Source organism: Phyllopteryx taeniolatus, chromosome 1, assembly GCF_024500385.1.
Source record: "Phyllopteryx taeniolatus isolate TA_2022b chromosome 1, UOR_Ptae_1.2, whole genome shotgun sequence".
Classification (NCBI taxonomy): Eukaryota; Metazoa; Chordata; class Actinopteri; order Syngnathiformes; family Syngnathidae; genus Phyllopteryx; species Phyllopteryx taeniolatus.
In genome coordinates, this window is record NC_084502.1 from 27,721,081 (window position 1) to 27,744,648 (window position 23,568).

The following is a 23,568-nucleotide window of genomic DNA, read 5'->3' on the forward strand; positions in this document are numbered from 1 at the left end:
TACGAATACGGACAAATGTGTGGCTTTGTTTATTACGAAGCTGACAAGTACAGTGCGCAACCATAGCGTTACTTACAGGTGCTTTTGCTCAGTCTATTCACTGTGTGACGTGGCCAGTATAGTATACTACAATCTAATGATCTGTAAGTGTTAAAACTTTGAGTGAAGTAGATGAAAAATTTGCCGAATGTGGCCAGAGAGGAATAAGAGTACCGTATTTTCACGACCATAGGGCGCACTTAAAAGTCTTCAATTTTCTCCAAAATGGACGGGGCGCCTTATTATGCGCCGCGCCTTATGTGTGCGCAGAGTTCCAAAATCTGTAAATGTTGTTGTGTGACTTTAATGAGCACTCCGCTTGACTGACAGGGAGCATTTCCTGCCGACACGCTGCTTATATAGAGGAAGGCGGACGTGACTGAGGACAGCATGCGGACGTTAAAGGGGGAAGGGTGCGCGTGACCTAGACACTAAAGACACGCCCCCAGTAGGTACAGGAAGTCCTCGAGTTACGACGTACTCGACCTACGACGCTTCGACTTTACGACGCCCGTGCCTTGTCCGCCATTTTGTCCCCAGCACCGTAGTGTTTCTCCTTAGCTAGTGCATAGTGCTTGTCTGTGTTTGTGCACTGGTAGTATCGTTGCCTTTTTCGCCCTCCTTTTTTCACACTCTCACCAGTAATGGTAAGTACAGCATCTTATTTTTTTATTTTAATGTACTTTAGTTTCTTTATACGAAGTGTGGACCTTTCCTGCTACGGTCACCTGACCGTGGTCGGGAGACGCAGGGGTTAACTCCCTTCTCTCGTTGCACAGCTGAGCTGGGTGGCGGCAACAATAAAGGCACGAGGGACCGATTTGCTGCTTTAATGGCTTTATTAGCTCCTCTGCACATTCAACGTCAACGGTTCCTCCGCTAATCGCTACTCTTCCCTGGTCACCGTCACTACACTTGCTACTGTACACACTCTCACCAAATCGAGGACTTCCTGTATATAGTTCCGGTATCTGCATCGGTTTGGCTAAGGACCCCCGAAAATGGCACCTAAGAAGAGACTCTTACGACGCACAGTTTAAACTCCAAGCTATTAGTTACACAGATGAACATGGGAATCGAGCAGCCGTGAGAGAATTCAAGATCAACGAATCCATGGTTTGCAAGTGGAGGAAGCAGGAAAACGAGCTTCGCCAAGTCAAGAAGACAAAGCTGAGTTTCCACAGAAACAAGGCGAGGTGGCCCGACCAACTCGAGCAATGGATTAATGATCAAAGAACAGCCGGGAGAAGCGTCTCTACAGTCACCATTCGACTGAGTACAATAACTCTGAGCTTGCCATCATTCCGGGCGGCTTGACGAAGGAACTCCAACCGCTGGACATCCGTGTAAACAGGGCGTTCAAAGTGAAGTTGTGACCGGCGTGGGAGCCATGGATGACAGATGGCGAACACAGCTTTACTAAGACTAGGAAGCAGCGCCGGGCGAGTTACGCCACAATTTGTGAATTGATTGTGGATCCTTGGGCTAACGTCTGCTTGCGCTGTTGTTCGAGCTTTCGTAAAAGCCGCCATCATTTCTGAGGAGCTGCACGGCAACGAGACTGACTCGAACCTGGCGTGTTTGATGGAGAACTTGCCCAGCTGTTCATTTCGGATACAGAAGTTTTAGGACTTTGATGGATTTGTGGATGAGGATTGATCAAAAAATAATGTGAATACATTGTTAAATACGTCAATGAAGTACAACTGAACTCAGTTTTGCTCCCGCTGCCTTTTTAAAAACATTCTTTTAGCGTGCATGCATGCTACCCTATGTTTTAAGCTAGCGTATGTTTTACCATGCCTGTGCCCAATAATACGGTGCACCTTATGTATGTGTTAAATACAGAAATAGACCCCGCAACTGAGACTGCGCCTTTTAATACGCCTTTTAATACGCCTTATGGTCGTGAAAATACGGTAAAGTGAATCATGTACCCAAACACAGGAGGGTTTTGGTGAAGTCAGATGAAGGAAACATTTGTTTTCTCTCGGGTTCTTCATTTTAGTTAGAACAAATTGAACACTGCTAAAACTTGTAGTAGTACAAATAATTTTTCTCTTATTCTTAGCTGGTCTAAGATCATAAATGCACAGCCATGAACCTAATGTATTGTCACAAAATGCTGAAATGATAGCTGCTTCAGATGCACAAAGGCTGTTAATATTTCTTTTTAATTAATGCCTTTAATGCAGCGTGAATTTAAGAAATAATTTAAGATAAAGAAAAAAGAAAGTCCTGAAGATTAGAAAACATACACCGAGGGGGAAAAAAAACAAAAACTACAATCCAGTATGGATAAACCAACCGTATTTGGGATAGACTACTGGTGAACACCATGCGCTTTTGTTCATATATCATCTGAGATGATCCCTCTGCCCCCCACCCCCCATTGTGTAAAAGCACACCACTCCAGTCACTCAGTCATCTGTGTTTTCATCACATATTTGGGAAAGTTAGTGTACAGAGGGTGGCTGGGGAAGGGGGGTGGAAGCCAGGTTCTGGTACAAAAGCATTGTGGTCAGTAATTGTGGCCCTACGATTTGAGGGCAGTCGAAACTCTGGGATTAGCAAAAATGTACCAGACCCAGACAGGCTGAGTAGTGGTGGTGTTTTTAGGGGGTGGCAGTCGTTATGCAACAGATGGGACGGATTAAGAACGTACTTGCCCCCACTCATCTCTCCCATCTTTAAACAGGCTTGGGATATTGGGGGTGTCAGCAAAGGCCCCCCGAATCCAACCCATCCCACCTCAGCAATGAGAACACACCCAAACAACAGCCGTAGTAGCTAGATTAGGGCTAATAAATAGCTTGACTTTCTGCAACAATTGAAACTTCTGTCCCAAGGGGTATGATTAATAACCTAAAGTATTATATTTCAGGTAACTTAAAGCATTGCAATATAATAAGTACATACAGTAAATTATCAAGGAAGTGTTTGTGTTTTAGGAGCATTTATTTTATTTTATTTTTTTTATCTCCCAGATTTAAAAATTAAAAAAAAATAAATAAAAGCATGCTGTCGGCAAAATCATAATGTGGATAAGGGATGCAACCAATGGTTTGCATTTCCCCCTCTAATTCCTACTGTCCCGTGTAAAAATAGTAAAACACCCTATAAGTTTGTTTGGAGTCTTGGAACTGTACACGGAGTCCCTAAAGTCTGGACACATGGGCAAAAATGCATATGTTCAACAAATGACATTTTCAGCAACATTTTATGCAGTTGGAATATTAACAAATAACATCTTCAAAATGACTTCCAAAATTTTTGATACAAAATGTTGAGGCGTTTAGCAAGATGTACGTGGACAATAAAACCATGTTGCCGTCAACTTAAGGGACACCCTGTAGTATTTTAACTGTGAGCTCCTATGAGCTTTGGCAATAGGGTCAGATTAGATCTGTTGTTTTTCAGCAATGCGGCTGAGCGGAAGGGGGTAGTTTGAGGGGGAGGGCGGGAGCACCAAGGGCCAATTCGTGGGAGGAGGGTTACTAGGCTGGAGTGGGGGATAGATGGTGGAGCGGATAGGGGGGTGAGTATTAACAAATATCTGGGCCATGGGTAACTACTAAGTGCCAGCCGCCGTCCAATGAGCAATCTTGCAGCAGAGAACTACTCCCGAACCTTTTGATATCACTTTGCCTTTCTCTCTCCCGGGTGTCACGCTTCACTGGGTTTGCTTGCATGCTCTAACCCCCTCTCCAGTACAACAGTGTTAGCTGAGCGCGAGCTCTGCAGAGCAAAATCAGGAACAGAGTCTGCCATGGCCAATCAGAGATAAACGCTGAGATTGGCATCCAACCAGAAATGCTCCTAAGAGATTGAAAGAATTTAGTCAAGGAACCAACCTCAGTCAAGCAAAGCTTCAGAAAAAACAATCACACAAGGCCTGCAGACGTGGACTTGTAGTTAAAATTGCAAATAAGTAAACCCTTGTTACATCCATGGTTTGAGTAAAATTCCATGGCTTCCCCTATGCATTTTATTTAAGGATGGCCTAAGCCTTTACCTTTTCTTTCGTATGTGCATGTATACAACTTCATACTTTTGTCATTTTTCCTTCACTATATTGGTTGTTCCAACATTCCATACCTGCTAAAGAAATGTCCTTTGTCCTACATTGTCTGTCGTTTGGTTGTTTCTTGAGACCTGGTAAAAGTAGAGTAGATTATGACTAAGAAATTGCTGGCTGCTTCAAATTATAATTAAAGATGATTTTAATTTCAAATTGACTTTCAAGAATAGACAGGAAAAATTGATATGTGAGAAAGATAGGTGATACTTATGGATTCCTGTCAAACCATCAGTAGCAAATAAGGTCAATCTGTTTGTTTTACCGTCTCGGGTGTTGTCACTGGCTGTTCACTTCCTTCTATTGTTCCTATATATTTCCTCCATTGCAGCATGTATCCTGATGTCCCTCACCCCTCCCTCCTGTGGGACATTTCCAGTAATTTCGAAGTGTAGGAAGTGGATTCAACAAAAAAAGGATTTTTGTCTAAGCTATTGTTGTGCTATGTCTTTAGCCCTATAAGATAATTTGGGAGCTTTCATCAGACATTTAGTAGCATTGTTTTTCCCCATAGAGCTCCCCATAGTTTCAAAGAGTAATTGTCATAAAAATTCAATGTGGTGAATACAAATGGACAGCAGAAAACATTCTTTGTGACATACAGTAACAATGACATTGTCAGAAGCTAATGCAATTAAGCCAATGTATTTAGGTGCAAAACACAAACCTGCATTAGAACATATCTAGAAAATATATTATTGTTGTGTGCCACTGGTTATGCAATGACAATGGATGTACTTTAAATGCATTACTGTTTTTCATAGTAATGCTGAAGTAGTCATGAGTACAGTGGAATGAATTCATTATCATTTCAAAACAAATTTCCCACAGGAAATTATGTAAATTAAATTCATCGGTTTGAGGGTGAAACCTTTGCAATCATAAAAAAACTTAATGTACGAGCAATATTTGAAGTAACACTTGAGCTTCTTAATGGCCATACAAGTAAAAATAAGCACTAGAAGCACTAAATGGTGCCCAATTTGATGGCTTTATATGTGGATGGGGCATGGGAGAAAACCCTGACTACCACTCTATCCACTGGCCACTCAGGCTAGCTTGACCTTGGGCAGAACACATCCGCCCTTGCCTCCATAACAGGCGTCAGCTCACCAAACAGAGGAAAGGGAGGAGCTGTTTATAGTGCATACAATATAACATATCGTGTTTCTTATCTCAGATTATTCACGATGCAGTCTACAGTATGTACACAAACACACACACTGACTTTGGCTCAAGCTATTCCACTCTGCCATCACTTTGCCTCTGTTAAAATGAACGTCAGCATGTGAACTGTTTTCTATTGGGCACATTGTGGATTTCAGAGCAGTGCTTGGATGCGCTGCACTTCTCTACGCCAATATTGCATGGAGCGTTAATTGTCAGCTCACCAATCGAAAGGCTACTATGTACGTAATTATGATTATATTTGTTTGACATCACACATATCAGGCCGAAGCACTGCAGCAACTTGCTGTTTACCAAACATAAATAATGATGTTTGGCAAGTTGGCATTTAATTACCTCTGTTTTGAATATTTTAGCTGTTGATTTTAATTTTATGGTGACTACTTTTGTTCTGGTAAGCAGTGGAATTGAAGCAAATTTCCTGACCTAATAGGAGGTGCTTTGACGTATGCAATGAGCATCATCTGTAAATTAGCTCTCACAAGCATACGGGATTGTGATGTCTCCTGTCTCTGCGCTTCTGTATGGGTTCTGACCTTTAGGCTAGGTATCCACTTTTTGTGACATTTTTGTTTGTTGATGTGCCATGAGGCGGCACGGTGGACGACTGGTTAGAGCGTCAGCCTCACAGTTCTGAGGACCCGGGTTCAATCCCCGGCCCCGCCTGTGTGGAGTTTGCATGTTCTTCCCGTGCCTGCGTGGGATTTCTCCGGGCACTCTGGTTTCCTCCCACATCCCAAAAACATTCATTAATTGAAGACTCTAAATTGCCCGTAGGTGTGACTGTGAGTGTGAATGGTTGTTTGTTTTTATGTGCCCTGTGATTGGCTGGCAACCAGTTCAGGGTGTACCCCGCCTCCTGCCCTATGATAGCTGGGATAGGCTCCAGCATGTCCGCGACCCGAGTGAGGAGAAGCGGCTCAGAAAATGGATGGATGGTGTGCCGTGCGATTTTTTTTCAATTGTACAATATGTGCGTTTGCTCCATAAAGGTTGGAAATCACTGCTCTCGTCAGATTATTTATTCTAATCAGTCAGGTCAAACCAACATTACAACATGACAGAAATGATGGGTGCTAACTTACTGTAATTAAATTACTTCACATACACCGAAACTTTGGAGCATGATTTGATCACACCGCCATGTTTCCGTTCAACTGTTAGTGCTAGCATTAGCTTGCAAAGCTACATAATGTTTTGTTGCCTGCTTGCGAGTGGTATCGTATTAAAAGTACATGAACATACCTCAAGCAAGCCTTAAACGAACGTCCTCTCCCGAGCACGGTGACCACCAACACACGTTTTTCCCCATTTTGTTCTTATAAACACACGGCGCGATCCATTATTGTTGTCGTCGCCATTGTAAAGAGTGTTTCTGGTCGCGTTTGAATTGACAAGATGAAGCCCACTGAAAAACGGGACGTGGTTGTATCGGAATACAAGATTATATTGCAGTTGTCTGACATAGTGCAATCGTGAAAGACCAAATTTGTCTTGGTGTCTGATCCGGGCATTACGTGTTGTCTGTCCCACACTGCCGATGTGTTTTTTTTTGGTTTGTTTTTTCCTAAAACAGTGTGTACAGTAAGTATTCAGACCCCTTAAATTTTTCGCACATTGTTATATGGCAGCGATTCACTAAAATCATTTTTTTTCCTCATTAATGTACACACAGCACCCCATATTGACAGAACAAATTTCAATTGTTGAAATTTTGGCAGATTTATTCAAAAAGAAAAACTGAAATATCACAAACCCATAAGTATTCAGACCCTTTGCTCAGTATTTAGTAGAAGCACCCTTTTGAGCTAATAGCCATGAGTCTTTTTGGGAATCATGCAAAAAGGTTTTTCACACCTGGGTTTGGGGATCTTCTGCCATTCCTCCTTGCAGATCCTCTCCAGTTCTGTCAGGTTGGATGGTGAACGTTGGTGGACAGCCATTTTCAGGTCTCCAGAGATGCTCAATTGGGTTTAAGTCAGGGTTTGGAATGAGAAAATGTAAAAAAAATTCCATCTGTTTTTAGTCAACTAAGCGTAGGAGTGTGGGTGAAAGGTCAACTCACCTCTGTTTATTTGATGTTTAGCAAAAGCACTGCGCCTTTGAATGTTTTTTTGCTCAAGTCCCCATTCCTCTGTCTCTTTGTAGCGGCACAGGGCGAAGAGCGAGAGTGTGCCTTCACGGACCAGCAGCAGCAGTGGGAGATGGAGCGAGTGGCGGGGGGCGAGGGCCGGATCTCCCCGGAGAATACCACCATCCGATGTGCCAAGGGCAGCCACTGCTTCGGCTTGTGGGAGAAAAGTCCACCAGGCGAAGTCCGACTTGTCAAACAAGGTAGGGCATTCAACACAAGTCATAACAAGGTGGTGTCCTTAGCTGTATTGACAGTACATGGTTCAAGCGAACCAATTCCATGTGGCCCAGTTCAGATACAGTGGCTGAAATAAGTATTTAACACATCATCATTTTTCTCATTAAATATATTTCCCAAGGTGCTATTGACATGAATGTTTCACCAGATGTTGGGAACAACCCAAGTAATCCATACATACAACAAAAAGTAGAACAAATAAGATCAGAAATTAAGTTGTGTGTAATCATGTGAAATGACACAGGGGAAAATATTGAATACGCCAACTGGTATTTAATACTTTGTACAAAAGCCTTTGTTTGCAATGACAGCTTCAAGACGCCTCCCGTGTGGAGAAACAAGTCACAGGCATTGTTCTGGTGTGATTTTTGACCCATTCCTCCACACAATGTTCCTTGGGCTTCTTTTATGGACCTTGAGTTAACAGTTCTTTCCATAGAGATGGGTCATTCTAGCAGCTTTATTTTTTTCTTTGAAACCAATTGAGAGTTTCCTTAGGAGTAGGTTTTGGATCATTATGTCCACGCTCGTTTCGTTTTCATCATCCTCGTAGATGGCAGCAGATTTTTGTCAAGAATGTCTCTGTACATTTTCCTATTCATTCAATAATGTGAAATTTACCAGTACCATTTGCTGAAAGCAGCCCCACACCATCATCTCCGAACTTCACTGTTGGTATGGTGTTTTTATTTGTTCTCCAAACGTGGTGTGCATTATGGCATCCAAACAGTTAAATTTTGCTCTCACCCGACCAGACTATATTCTCACAGTATTTAACTGGCTTGTCCAAATGTTGTTCAGCAAACTTTAAACGAACGTTCCGTGCTCACTGGAACGTTCAGAAGCTTAGATATGCGCCTGAAACCAATGCCATCGTTATGTTTTGCAACAATTAGTTTGCGATGGTCTTGAGAGAGCTCTTTGCTCTTACCCATTATAAGATGTAGCTTGACTCACACCTTGACAGTGAGACCTTTTTGTAGGCCATCAATTAGGACTGAACCAGTTGATATTCATTTGCACTGACAAGGAGCTGGATTGCTGTTTGATTATTGATTGATTTTAGGTGTTGTATTGGCTTTCCATGCCTTTTTGCACCTCCCTTTCTTCATGTGTTCAATACTTTTTCCCTGTGTCATTTCACATTTTTACACACAACTTAATATCTGAGCTTATTTGTTCTTTTTTTTTTTTTGTATTTATGGATTATTTGGGTTGTTCCCAACATCTGGTGAAATTTTCAGATCAATAGTACCTTTGGAAGTATATTTAGTGAGGAAAAATGGTGACGTGTTAAATACATATTTCAGCCGCTGTATGTGTCTTGGCAGTGTCCATTCATCCTTTTTATGCTGTATACCGCCCGTCTTAATTATGGTCACCAGTGAGTTGGAGCCTCTCCCAGCCAACTTTGGGCGAGAGGCAGGATAGACCCCGGACTGGTCATTAGTCAATTGCAGAACACAGACAAACAAACAAAAACATTCACACCAATGCACAACAAGAATTTTCAATTCACCGAGTGTGCATTTTTTCTTTGGGGGTGGGAGTAGGCAGCAGTTCACAGGGAAACCCACGCAAGCACTGGAAGAACAAACCCAGAACCTCACCACTCTGTGGCAGACATGCTAAAGTTAGCTCATTATGGGAGTGTATACAAAAAAAACACACATGGAATCCCTAACAACACACAACCATGGTAAATCAAAACTACATTCAAAGTTCTGAGGTATGCTAACCATTAAACAGGGCAAATGTTGATGCCAGTAGAGTAACACAAAAGTTATCCACCTTTTGAACCTATTGGGAGGGGAGTTAGTCCAGGACAAACTAAATGGTATGTAATAATTAGTTAAGTATAAGGTTTCTTCTGTTACTGCTGCCCAATGTTTTGACTTACATGTCTTTATAGGCATGAAGTGGTTTACTTTAATTCTGGCAATATTAGAGTGGAGGGTGTTTGTTTAGATAAGTGATTTCCAACCTTTATGGAGCGAAGGTACATATTTTACAATTAGAAAATCTCACGGCACACCAACAAACAAAAATGTCACAAAAGGTAGATGCACAGTAATTACTGTATGTACTTTCTGCCATCTAATAGAAGAGCATTTATTTGTTCTGTCTGTCACGATGCCTCACTGGCATAATAGAGGAACAAAGATACATTATTTCTTGTAAATAATTTTTTGGAGCAATTAAGTAACATTTGATAATTTCCCGCGACACACTGGTTGGGAATCACTGGTTTAGATCTTGGAAAGCCATGAAAGTTTAATATCATTCTTTCATTTCATCATTCATTCTTTCTAAAATATTAGCTCTACATTACTGGAAGCACCAAACACACTGTTACACATATTTTTAAAGAGCCTGTAAAGTGAAAATAAAGTCAAATATATAAAATGAGGTTTCAATATCGTGAATAATAGAGACTGTCCAAAGGCTGTGTGGTATTGTACGCTGAATGCGGTGAAGACACTCCCCGGTCACTCTTCATCTGTCACTCAAATACGTGCCTGGCTGAATAATGTGTGTGGCTGTGTTTAATTAACAGTTAACTTTCCCTGAAGTGTCTCTGTTATGTGGGCCCGCACACAACAACACCAAGTGAGGCAGTGACATATTAGACGACCCCGAGCTTGTTAGTTTAGTAGCAAGCTTGTTGGCTCACGTCTACCGAACGTACTAAACACTTAACTTTCCCTGAAGTGTTTTTGTTGTGCAGATCCACATCCGGTCCATAGAGCAAGGCTACAGCATACTGAACAGCCCCAACAGCGGTCACCCAGTTTGTGAGCTCGCTAGCAGCTACTAGCTATTAGCCTTTAGCTGGCTCGCAAGACCGGCAGCGGAGCCACCCAGATCGTCAACACCTCGCTGCGTGGGTCCACACAACAGAGACACTGTAGCCCAACTCACAAACTAATCCAAGACTCATAACACTTTAGGGATGATGCTTTTTTTTCAGGTTGTTGGCAAAGCTTGATGGGTAACTGCACACTGTAGAGGTAGAAATGGCCAAGTTGTTATTACTAAGGAACTGGCAATTGCGTCAAATAGCCACTGATGGAATGAAGACTATATAAGTACTGAGACATATTGTGGGGGAGGTCCGACTCATGCCAGAAAGCCCAAGTTCGTACTGTACTTGGGCTTGGTTTTAGCCCTGCCCCAAAAATCTCAAGAACTGAAAGGTAAAAAAACAGTTTAACGCTATAGCTCCACAATTCAGTCCTAAATTGTTCTCAGCCTTTGCACGTTTTTTACCACTTATCTTCAAACATATTTAATGTATTTCGAAATAAATCACATAAATCACTTAACAGGGTCTTTAGATGAGTCTTTGTCACGTCGCCATCGAGTACAGTATATTTGGATCCAAAAGCTAGTTCATTTTTATCCTTGTCGCGTCTTTTGACGTAGTTCTGTAAATATCTGACCGCCAATATTTATTTGTTTTAAAACATGGCGGCTGTGTGGGACAGACAACACCTAATGCGTGGAACAGACTACAAGACAAATGTGGTCTTTCATGATTGCACTATGTTAGACTACTGCAATAAAATCTATTATTCCGATACCACCGCATCCCGTCTTTTACGATCTTGTCAACTCGAACATGACCGGATAGACTCGTTACCATGGCGACGACAACAACAGTGGATCGTGCTGTGTGTATTATAAGAAAAAAATGGGGGGAAAACGTGTGCTGGTTGTAACCGGTGCTCGGGAGAGGACTTTGATTCAAAGATTGCTTGAGGTATGTTCATTTACTTTTAATATGAAACCACTCGCAAGCAGGCAACAAAATGTTATGTAGCCTAGCAAGCTAGTGCTAGCACTAACGGTTGTATGTAAACATGCCGGCGTTATGTCGAATCATGCTCTAAAGTTTCGGTGTGTGTCAAGTAATTTAATTACAGTAAGTTAGCACCCCTTATTTCTGTCATGTTGTAATGTTGGTTTGACCTGACTGATTAGAATACATGAACTGAATAGAGAATACTTTACGAAAGTTAAAAACATGACAGTTGTGTATAAATACTGAAAAGGTAAAGTGCATGTAAAGTTAATGTCTTGGAAATTGTAATAGAGAAATGTGCACTAACTTATTTGTGCATATGGAGTACAAAGTAAACATGTAGACAGCTCTATTGTATCTGCAGAACATTTGACACTAATTCCCACTCGTTAGAAATTAAATGAGAAGTGATAGTAGTTACGTACGTTGGGGACAGTCACTCTGGAAATCCAAGCATCACATGTAAGTGCCACTCTTTTTGCCAACTTCAATTACCCCCAAACCGCTGTCTTAACTCTGTGTAATTTCCTTGGGATGGGGACTTCTGTAACGTGGTTTCGTGTTGCTACAGCATATCATGGTTCGAGTGTCTTTTGTCTATTTCTGTGTTCAGGATTTATAAGGAATTCAAAATGAGCCCAAACGTTAGACTTAAAAGTAGAATTCTGTAGCGTTACACTGCCGCTGCCGCGATGCTTGCTTAGCCGTTGTTGCTTGGTCAGTGCAGCATCCATCAATATAACGCCAATCACATGCAAAGCACGCCGCACTGGCCAGGAGGTGAATCAATATTGAATTGCAGTGCCTTGATGAATTGATATTTTTACCCACCCCTAGCACCTAGAGTGTGCTTGAGTTTGACTTTGGAAATGGTGTAAGAACTCTGTGTTCTCATTGTTTTCAGTAAACATAACCCCTGTGATATCAGGTATGTGTCACTTGTATGTAGATCTAAATTAGGGGCAAAATGGATATTGGATAGGACACGAAATCAGAATTGGACACTCAGATCTAAACTCACCCCTTGTAAATTCTCAATATCTGTGTTGTTGTCAACACCACTCAGGTTGTTGGACCTACCTTGGCGACCACCAAGGTTGTCGAGATGACCGCTGCGTGGTGACCAACCTGCCACCTCAGATCCAGAACGGGACATACCACTTCTGCTGTTGCGGCAGTGACATGTGCAACGTCAACTTCACAGAGGATTTCCCGCCTCCCAGCCCCACCACTGCACAGCCCATCTGTACGTGCGCACACACTTACATATAAACTGTCAAATAACTGGAACCACTTTTTTTAATAGGTTTCTGCTTTATACTTTATAAGAGAGCCATATATTACATGGAAGTTTTAGTTCCCGGTACAGGATCTCCTGGGATATGCTAGATCCCCAGTTATGCCCCAGTTCAGTGATCTGGACCAGCTGCCCTCAGGTTAGGTTCGTGGCCCTGCCAGATCAGACTCGCAGGGGCACCTACTTTTAAGCTGATTTCAAGGAGGTTTTCCTGGCTTCTCACTACCTCCATCTGGACAGCAACCCTACTTAATCAGGACACCAAACCATGAACATCGTCATTTGTGTGTGACAAATTTATCCAAATAGCGAATCTGCGTTCATGACACAAGAACACACGCTTAGTAGTTAACTATCAGCTAACTTTGCTGGTAACAGGTCAAGTAGCTTAACACTTAATACACGTTGAAATGTTGAACATTTTAGATGAAGTGCTTTGCACAGACATGTACAGTGTTTCAGATTAGCAATGATAGTTAGAACTTGTCATACTTTGGAACGTCATTAAGAAAAGCACCTATTGTCAATTGTTCCTTCGTCAAGGTTTAGCACTGAATAAATGCAGTGTGTGTGTTCATTCTATGTTTAGGGACAGGTGGCGGAACACACACACACACACACTACAATTCATGTTGCCACCGCACATTCCTCGGAATGCAAGGCGTCTCTGTTATCAGTCTGTCTGCGGGTGGCTTGGTGACTATTCTGTTTAGCACACAGGTGACAAGACGAACATTGGAAGTCAGAAAGAGAGAAATTATTTCAGGATGTTGGGTTTAATATTAGATTCTAATTTGTAATATTTTTTAAAAAAATAAATAAATACTTGATTTGTCATTACTTGCCAACATGTCTGGCAGCTTTCTTGCCACTATTGAAGCAATGGGTCCATTGGCTAACCAAGTGATTTAGAGCCAAAATCATTCTTTACATCAGATGAAAACTGTTACATATACAGTATTAGTTCACTTGAAATTTGGTTGCATACTGTAGAGTGAGAAGAAAGAGTATGAATAAGAGTAAATTGGTCATAAAATGCGGTCTGATCATCATTCAAATCACGACAGTCTGCTTAAACTAATACCACACAAACAATTAGGTTTTTATATTTGTATTTAAAAATAAACATTCACAGGACAAGGAGGAAACGGTACGTGAACCTCAAGGCTATGAATTCTCAAAGATCTAACAAGAGTCGGGTGTGAGACAACCTGGAGGCCAATCAATGAGACAAGATTGGAGGTGTGGCTTAAAGCTGCTCGAGCAAATAGAAATGTCTCCTGTCGAGAAGCATTGCCTGATGTGTACCATGCCTCATTCAAAAGAGCTCTGAGAAGGCCTACAATTAAGATTTGTTGACTTGTATAAAGCTGGAAAAGGTTACAAAAGTATCCCTGATAGACTTGTTCATCAGTCCACAGTTACACAAATTGTTTATAAATGGAGAAAGCTCAGCACTGTTGCTTCTCTTACAAGAAATGGCCATCCTGTAAAGATGACTGCAAAAGCACAGCGCAGAATGCTCAGAGATATTTTTTTTAAAAAAGAAAAGAAAAATAAGTCAGCTGAAGACTTAGAGAAATCACTGGCACATGCCAACATCTCAGTTGTCAAATCTACCATGCGTAAAACATTAAACACAAATGGGCTTCATGACAGTACACCAAGGAGGAAGCCTTTGCTGTCTAAAAAAAACAAAAACATTGCTGCATGTTGGAAGTTTGCTAAAGAGCACTGGGATGTTCCAAAGCAGTACTAGAAAAGTATTCTGTGGACAGATGAAACAAAAGTTGAATTGTTTGGGAGGAACATAATGCCAAGTGTGGAGGAAAAATGGCACAGCACACAACATCAAAACCTTATGCCATCTGTAAAGCAGTGAGTGAGCATGGTATGGGTGTGATTTGCTGTCTCAGGGCCTGGACAGCTTGCTATCAATGCAAGTTTATCAAGATATTTTGCAGAAGAACTTAAGGCCATATGTCCAGCAGTTGAAGCTCAAAGGAAGACTGGTTTTGCAGGAGGACAAATGATCCAAAACACAGAAGCAAATCAACAACAGAATGGCTTCAGAAGAAGAAAATACATCATCTTTAGTGGGCCAGTCAAAGTCCTAACTTCAACCCGATTGAGATGAGAGAGTGCTATTCACACCTGACATCCCAGGCGTTTTGCTTAACCGCAACAGTTTTGTCAAGAGGAATGGTTAAATATTGATCCTGATCATTTGCGCGTTTGATCTCCTACTAAAGGAAACGTTTGGTTGAGGTTATTGCTGCCAAAGGAGGGTCAACCAGTTATTAAATCCAAGGGTTCACTTACTTTTTCCTCCCTGTCCTGAGAATGTTCACGTTATGCGCTATAAAAATACAAAAACACAAATTGTTTGTGTGCTATTGGTTTAAGCAGGCTTTTAGTTTATTCTTTTAGTTTAGAGGATCAGACTGTATGTTATGACCAATTAATGCATACATTTTAAGCAAATCATCATTAACTTAGAATTTTATGGCTGCAACACGTTCCAAAAAAGCTGGGACAGGGTCATGTTTACCACTGTGTTTCATCACCTTTTCTTTTGACAACATTCAATAAACGTTTGGAAACTGAGAACACTAATTGTTGGAGCTTTGTAGGTGGAATTCTTTCCCATTCTTGCTTGATGTACAGCTTCAGCTGTTCAACAGTCCGGGGTCTCCGTTGACGTATTTTACGCTTCATAATGCGCCACACATTTTCAATGGGAGACAGGTGTGGACTGCAGGCAGGCCAGTCTAGTACCCACACTCTTTTACTACGAAGCAGAATGTGGTTTGGCATTGTCTTGCTGAAATAAGCAGGGGCATCCATGAAAAAGACGTTGCTTGGATGGCAGCATAAGTTTCTCCAAACATGTATGTACCTTTCAGCATTAATGGTGCCTTCACAGATGTGTAAGTTACCCATCCCATTAGCACTAACACAGCCCCATACCATCACAGATGCTGGCTTTTGAACTTTGCGTCCATAACAGTCCGGATGATTCTTTTCCTCTTTGGCCCGGAGGACACGACGGCCACAATTTCCGAAAACAATTTGAAATGTGGACTCGTCAGACCACAGAACACTTTTCCACTTTGCATCAGTCCATCTTAGATGATCTCGGGCCCAGAGAAGCCAGCAGCGTTTCTGGGTGTTGTTGATAAATGGCTTTTGCTTTGCATAGTAGAGTTTCAAGTTGCACTTCCGGATGTAGCGCTGAACTGTATTTACTGACATTGGTTTTCTGAAGTGTTCCTGAGCCCATGTGGTGATATCCTTTACACATTGATGTCGGTTTTTGATGCAGTGCCGCCTGAGGGATCGAAGGTCACGGGCATTCAATGTTGGTTTTCGGCCTTGCCCCTTACATGCAGTGATTTCTCCAGATTCTCTGAACCTTTTGATGATGTTATGGACCGTAGATGATGAAATCCCTAAATTCCTTGCAATTGTACGTTGAGGAACATTGTCCTTAAACTGTTCGACTATTTTCTCACGCACTTGTTCACAAAGAGGTGAACCCCGCCCCATCTTTGCTTGCTGAGCAATTCAGGGAAGCTCCTTTTATACCCAATCATGGCACCCACCTGTTCCCAATTAGCCTGTTCACCTGTGGGAGTTTACAAACAGGTGTTTGATGAGCATTCCTCAACTTTCTCAGTCTTTTTTGCCACCTGTCCCAGCTTTTTTGGAACGTGTTGCAGCCATAAAATTATAAGTTAATAATTATTTGCTAAAAACAATAAAGTTTATCGGTTTGAACATTAAATATCTTGTCTTTGTAGTGTATTCAATTAAATGTAGGTTGAACATGATTTGCAAATCATTGTATTCTGTTTTTATTTATGTTTAACACAATGTCCCAACTTCATTGGAATTGGGATTGTATAATAAGACGCCGTTGTTTTCTGGAACTGCTTGGCTGCATCTGGCACAGGGTGTCTTAAATACAGGGTACAATGAAATCTCAAAACAATCAAGGCATTCTGGAGCAGAATGTGCTGCTCTGTGTCAGAGAACTTGGTTTCAGCCATAGGTCATGGATCCTCCAACAGGCTAATGACCCAAAACACAGCTTTAGGCAGTTTCATTGCCTCAAAAAAACAATATTAATAGCATTCTCCTTTTTATCCATGCCACTTTAATTAGTTTGTTTTTTAAAGTAATGCTGTTGGACAGCACAGAAAGCAATGTCTGGTTTTTATTAGTTAATGTTCAGTATTTTTGAATTCATTCATACTTTAAATTATTTCAGTGGTAATTGTGAGCCTTTCTTGAGGGTAACAACAATTTTGTCCATGTGGGTATGTTCCTTGTGGTGGACATACAACTGGGTGAGCCTGTATCATTGTAGTTGGATCATTGGAATATAAATTGATGCTTAGATTAATTGATGACTATAGATTATATCACCTGTGGTGCAGCAGCCTAAACCAGCTCACTTGCGGGTAAAAGGAAAGGTACACCTTTGAATGATCGCCTGTCAATCACAGCACACATGGACACTTAGACAACCATTCACATGTACAACTACAGGCAATTTAGTCTGCAATTAGCCATATGCAGTGTACATATGTGTGCCATTTAATTGTGTATTTCAGTGATTATCAAACTTTTAACATCAAGTACCACCTCAAAAAATACTTAGCTCTCCAAGTATCACCATCATGACCAACATTAAAATACAGTTGCGTAGTACGTTTAATCCAATTTGAGGAACTTTTATTCGTATAAACCTATTTAATATTATTGTAAGCCACTGTAACATTATGCACAGTTTGAACATTAACAGTTCTTAAAGATTAAAAGTTTTTTTGTTGTCCCTTACTGATTTAAGCCGTTTGCTGCTGCTAGTGGGGGCTTCATCGGAACTACCAAAGTAATCACTGTTCAGCTAGCTCCCGTCTTCTTTTGTTTTCATACATAAATCACTTTGGTGATCCACACTTTTCTTCGCAGACTGAAGCAGTGATAATAGTGTGGTCGAGCCCTTCAAGCGTTTAGTTTTGTCACCTCCATCTCTTGCTGTCACAGCCTGCTACTGTGTCTGACAGTTTTAAATGTGACATGAAATTAAATGAAATGTCTCTCTTTACTTAATTTTTATCTCCCTGAAATGGTCTTGCCACCATAAGATATTTTTGTTCACTCTATGTTCGATTGAAATTTTCATTTTTAAATGGATGGTTGTGTTTAGTTCAGTGATTCTTTCACGTACCACTAGAGGAAGCCTGTGTCCCACTTGTATACCACACTTAGAGAATCACAGGTCTATTTGTTACTGTTACAGTATAACCTATTATGTAAAATTTGCTTTTATGTCAAGATAAAATTCATTGCAAAAATGCTTGTCATTATAGTAGACGCAGTATATTTAAGAACAATAAAGCAAAGAGGAAAATGCAGATTGTGTAGGATCCAGGGTAGGGTTGGGCATCGAGAACTGATTGGAACCGGGACTAACGTTCGGGTTCTCTCGGAACCATTCGAATTAAAACATTTCCGTTCCCAGTTTCGATCCCTAGTTATCCAGCCGCGAAGAAGTGGCAAAAAACAACAAAGTGGCGTAAACCAACAAAGAAGAAGAACGCGCACAGTGTGCTTGTGCCCAATGGCAGCTACGGCGAACAAAAGTGTGTCTTAACTTTGTTAAAATTAATGACAAGTCACCTCAGTGCAACACTTGGAATAAGATTACATTGTGCAAAGGAGGCTTTGACGATGTATAGTGTCTGATGCGCTTTGAGCCTCAGCCGACACAGCGCGGAGCTTCAGTGAAGTCAACTCTCAAGTCGATTGTGTGAGTGAAACGATAAAATAAGTCTATGCCAACATTGAGACAGCTAACAAGGTAAACGGTTGCTTGCACTTTTGCTCTGATGGTTTTTAGCATTTTTTTTAGTCTTCAAACCAACGTAAACGGCGATGACAAAAAAAAAATACAAAAGATTGGGCTAAAATTTCACTGTAGCAACTTTACATCACAATGAATTGGGACAAAATTCACATAAACGTCTCACAGTATCACAAACACTAACCTTGTGCCTCATCGGTGGGTAAGGGAAAGGAATCAGCGTTTTAGAGCATTTGATTCCATCCATTAAAAAATGTTTTTTAAAAATAAATAATTTAAAAAATCACCGGTGCCGTGTGAAGTTACTTTTCGTGCCAAAATGCTGAGTTCCGGTGCGTACCCTTCAAAATAAAAGGCTACAAGCTTAAAACAGGAACATAAAATTTGCACATTTAAGCCATTTGACGTGATGAAACAGTCCCAAATAACTATTTTAACAATGCTATATTTAACTTTTAGCTGAAACATTCATTAATGAACATTAAGTCAATTACACACATTGCCTTTTAGTTCATAGGTTTGATATTGGTACTGGTTATAAAGAACCTCGAGTCAAATGTTCATTTTAGTCTATGCTGCTGGCTGCTAAGAAATTGGATGTTCATAATTTGGACACCCTTTATTTAAACCATGCAAACCTTTTTGACCCAGCCCCCTAAAAGAATCTGATTAGAGAATCGAAATAAGGAACCGGAATGGCTCAAATTCAAACAATGGCCAACTCTAATCCTGGGCTCCTGAGCCTATGTCGGATTGTCCTTGAGCAATATACTGAACCCCCAGTTTCTCTTCGGTGGTAGCTGAATGAGGAGAGAGTGTTAAAGCGCTTTGTGTACCTTGTAGGTAGAAGTGAAAAACCATTTATCATTCGTCATTTGATATGAATCACAAATACTATATTTCTTATATTGTTTAGGTCAACTGCTTATGTTGTGCTCCTCTCCTTTCTCATTGTCTGTTTGAACGTTTTTTTTTTTTTTTGTTTGTTTTTTTATCTGTCGTCCTTGCAGACCCTCACACTCTGCGCTATGAAGAGACAATAATCATTGCCCTGGCAACCGTCTCTGTGCTGGCCGTCGTCGCGGCAGCCGCTTTCTTTGGTTACCGCTTGATGCGTGGTGAGTTTCCATGGCGCCACACTGAGAGCAAAAACAGACCACATTCAGTAGCTAAGTCTGTTAAATGTTTTTGTGGGGTCGTGATCACTGTAATAAATGGGATCAGAGAAGACCTTGTTTAAAGGATTTTGTGTGTGTGCATGCATGTTTTTCTTTATTTTTTTTATTTGTATTTTTTTTACAGGAGACAGGAAGCAAGGCCTTCACAATCTGAACATGATGGAGGCTGCTGGCTCCGAGAGCTCTTTAGACCTGGATAATCTCAAGCTGCTCGAGGTCTGTTCCCCGAAATGTCACAGTTTCAGTTTTTCTTCCCCAAAGAAACGATGCCACTTATTCTGCAAAAACGCTCACCTCCAACACTCACTACAACACTCCTGCAGAATTCAGCGGGTGTGTTTTTAGGACATCTTGAGAACAAAAGAAGTGCAGACATATATCTGTCGTATCAAACTACCGGCATAGGGAGTAAACACACTTAAAGTAGTATAGTTACAATTGTTGGTTCGGCATCCAAGTCGTGGCAGCACGTGTCATGTGACTATTCCAAGAACACACATTCTTGAAGGAAACTTGATAAGAAGCCAATTTAGCTTGGTTGGTGGTGACAATATTAACTCTTTGCACGGTGATTTGTAAGCCTGGCTCGTCTTCGAACCGGCTTTCATCCTGACTTCCTGTATATGCTCTAGTTTGACGTTCTTGGGAGCGCAATAGCAAAATGTCCAGTTTTGCTCAATGATGATCTCTTCTGTTTAAATTAGCGCTGAACATGTTTAGTTAAGAGAAAGCAATGCAGTATTGGTTAAGTTTTGTCGTGAAGATTTTGACACAACTAAGAGTTGAGAAGAGAAATGTTAGTTTAAGTGTATTAGTGAGGCAAAACACAGTCCGGTATGTGGTTTTTGATTGATTTGTTACCAATATACTGTTGCTATCCCTATCTTATTTTGTTTTAAAAGTACTGCAAATACATTGATTGTTTTTTTTTCTTTTTTAAAACGAGAGAAATCGTCACTGCTCATTTTCTAGAAGCATTTTTGCATTTTATTTCTCCAAGAATTTAACTCCAACCATCACCCACAATGATAAAATCATTAACAAAATAGAATCCCGGCCTCAAGCTTCAAGTCTCTGCATGTTGGTTATCACACTGATGAGATGAAACTGGCGCCAGTAGCTGAACGCAAAAGAGAAAAACCACAAAGGCTTTGAAATCAGTCATACTCCACACTAGAACGGGAAGCCCAGGAACTAGAAACCCACAAATTGGGATAGAATGTTATGTGGCATGTTAGCAGTCCCCGAAGTTCAGGTGTTCATGCTGTGCTGCACTGTCTGAGATCCAAGTGGCACAAGGCACTGATATCTTTTCAGGCAGGAGTTGAATTCCCAGTGCCGTCCTTGGTTCTTATCAAATGCGGACCCACATTCTCTCTCTTGCAAAGCAGATGTGGCTGCTCTTAGACCACAGGTGTAAAACTCATGGTCCGGAGGCCAGATCCGGCCCGCCACATCATTTTATGAGGTCTATGAAAGCAAATCATGTGCATCAATTTCCATGAATCTTGCTCAAATCTGTAGCAATATTTCAAATTATCATATGTAATAAATAACATTGACATATTGCATTTTTTTGTTACCAAACACCTTTAACCGGTAACTTGAACAATAGTTGCACAAACTACTATCCTTGACTTTTGATTTCAAAACTTGTTATGCATCAATTTGTTGTGTACATGTAATAATATGATGACATGTACAGTATATGGGTTCAGAGTCACAACAACCCTCTGAGGAAAACCGTAACTGCAATGTGGCCCGTGACAAAAATGAGATTTGGCACCCCTGTCACAGACCACCAAGTCCAAAGGTTCTGTAACTGTTCACTGAAATTCATGTTTTAGTACAACTCGGCTGAAGAAATGTGCTTTTGAATTTGGGTATTTCCTGCATCTCATGCATTCAGTTTTTGTTTTCGTTGTGTGTGTTGAGATGTAAAGGGCAGTCTATAGTACTCTGCACCCCTAAGAACACTAACTTACTGGCTGAAGTTTGGAGCGAAGTTGAAGACACTTTAATGGTATAAGTAACCTAATTTAATTTTATGCCCACATCCTGACTTGTCCTTTTCATGTTGGATTTCTTTGTAGCCATTTTTTCATCTGATTCTGTTTTTCTCTACATTCCTGTCAGCAATTTCTCACAAACGTCAATCTGATTTTCTGTCATTATGGTGTTAAATGAGTGTGCGCTAAGGACAAGGGCAGAATTGCAAATACAGTGCTCAACATAAATAAGTGCATCTCAACAGATTAGTCAGAAAACCTTGAGTTTCCTTTCAGAATCAATATTTTCTATTGCATACTCTACTACACAATACACAAATGTGAGCAAATGAGGTTTGTCAATGTGCACATACAAAAAGGCTATTTTTTCCCCCACATAATAATTTAATGTGGCAAAATTTCCTATGCACCAATATATGTTGAGCAGCCATTTTTAGAGTTCAAAAGGTATGAATTCAACCAACTGAATTCTGAAAATGATTCTTGTGTTCACTGACAAATTGATAGTTTAGATTTCAAAGGGGATGCACTCATTTATGTTGTGCACCGTAAATCGATTACGAATTGTTTCTTTTCTCTGCCCTTCTTCCACTGCCCCCTCCTTTAGCTGATTGGCCGGGGCCGATACGGTGCTGTTTATTGCGGCTCCCTCGATGAGCGACCTGTTGCCGTCAAGGTCTTTACTGCCACCAACCGCCAGAACTTTCTAAATGAATGCTCCATCTACCGGCTGCCGCTACTGGAGCACGACAACATCGCCTGCTTTGTGGCCGCCGATGAGCGGACAGGCCCAGAGGGGCGCACTGAGTACCTGCTGGTCATGGATTACTACCCACACGTGAGTGAAATGACTCCCAGGGTCTTTTGGCAATCCGGGCAACATGCACTTGTAGTGTAGTTGAATAGCTGTCGCTTGGTATGAAGACAAAGCAAAACCACCTCTTATACAATGTAGCCTTGAGTATGATTCCCTTGGTCATGTAATGCAGTGTCAGCGAGGAAAGATTGTAAGCAAAATGCATGAGTAAATATGTACATAAGTAGTAAATAATAGAATGGCCGGATCTAACTGAGGGTTGCTTTGTAGTATATGATCAAGCCAAACAGTAAATGGATGGGATGGTGTCATATCCTTTTGATTCTACATTCTTTGCCTATGGTGATGTAACGTGACAACGATCTAGAAAAAACATAAATAACCGCTTTGCTGGAGAAAGGTTGTCAAGTTCAGTATCTTGAGCGGCACACGTACACACGTCTAGTGTTGGGCCATTCATGAATGAATGTGATGTACTCAAGCATATGCTCTTTTTTTAGAAAAGATTGATTATTCAGTGTTTAAACAGGTATGTAAACACCTGTGTTTTCTAAAGCTTGCATTTTGCTCTCTAAAACAGTGATTCCCAACCAGTGTGCCATGGCAAATTAGTGTGCTGTGGGAAATTGCCCAATTACACTCAAGTGGCCGTATCTTTGTTTGTCTATCTATGTCAGAGATGTATAGTGACAGGCAGAACAACTCAATGCTCTTCCACTATATGGCAGTTAACCAGGGATAAACCTGATTATCAGCGCCAATATTTGACATTTTGACGCATATCGGACTCTGCCTTTTTTAAATTTAAATCCGACGGCAAAAAATCTATTTAAAACTGAGTAAACTTCAGGGAACTATTTATTTATTTAAATTTTCAATTAACTGCTGCTGAGGCTTGAAGCTTCCTGCACTTC

At 41.0% G+C, this 23,568-nt stretch overlaps 1 protein-coding gene and 1 long non-coding RNA gene across 3 annotated transcripts in view; one reads left to right on the forward strand and one right to left on the reverse strand.

The window, feature by feature from the left end:
- LOC133483626 (bone morphogenetic protein receptor type-2-like) overlaps positions 1 to 23,568 on the forward strand; it is a 78,940-nt gene that overhangs the window by 43,175 nt on the left and 12,197 nt on the right. For both annotated transcript variants that reach the window (XM_061785092.1, XM_061785103.1), the window contains 5 exons: positions 7,454 to 7,639; positions 12,548 to 12,727; positions 19,661 to 19,768; positions 19,953 to 20,044; positions 22,445 to 22,675. In XM_061785092.1, the coding sequence (XP_061641076.1) occupies positions 7,454 to 7,639; positions 12,548 to 12,727; positions 19,661 to 19,768; positions 19,953 to 20,044; positions 22,445 to 22,675 (797 nt within the window). The remainder of the gene's footprint in view (positions 1 to 7,453; positions 7,640 to 12,547; positions 12,728 to 19,660; positions 19,769 to 19,952; positions 20,045 to 22,444; positions 22,676 to 23,568) is intronic.
- On the reverse strand, positions 2,675 to 7,443 carry LOC133483656 (uncharacterized). Its single transcript, XR_009790172.1, has 3 exons — positions 7,163 to 7,443; positions 4,138 to 4,194; positions 2,675 to 3,858 (listed from the first exon to the last, which is right to left on the reverse strand). It is a non-coding gene; the product is annotated as an uncharacterized LOC133483656 (long non-coding RNA).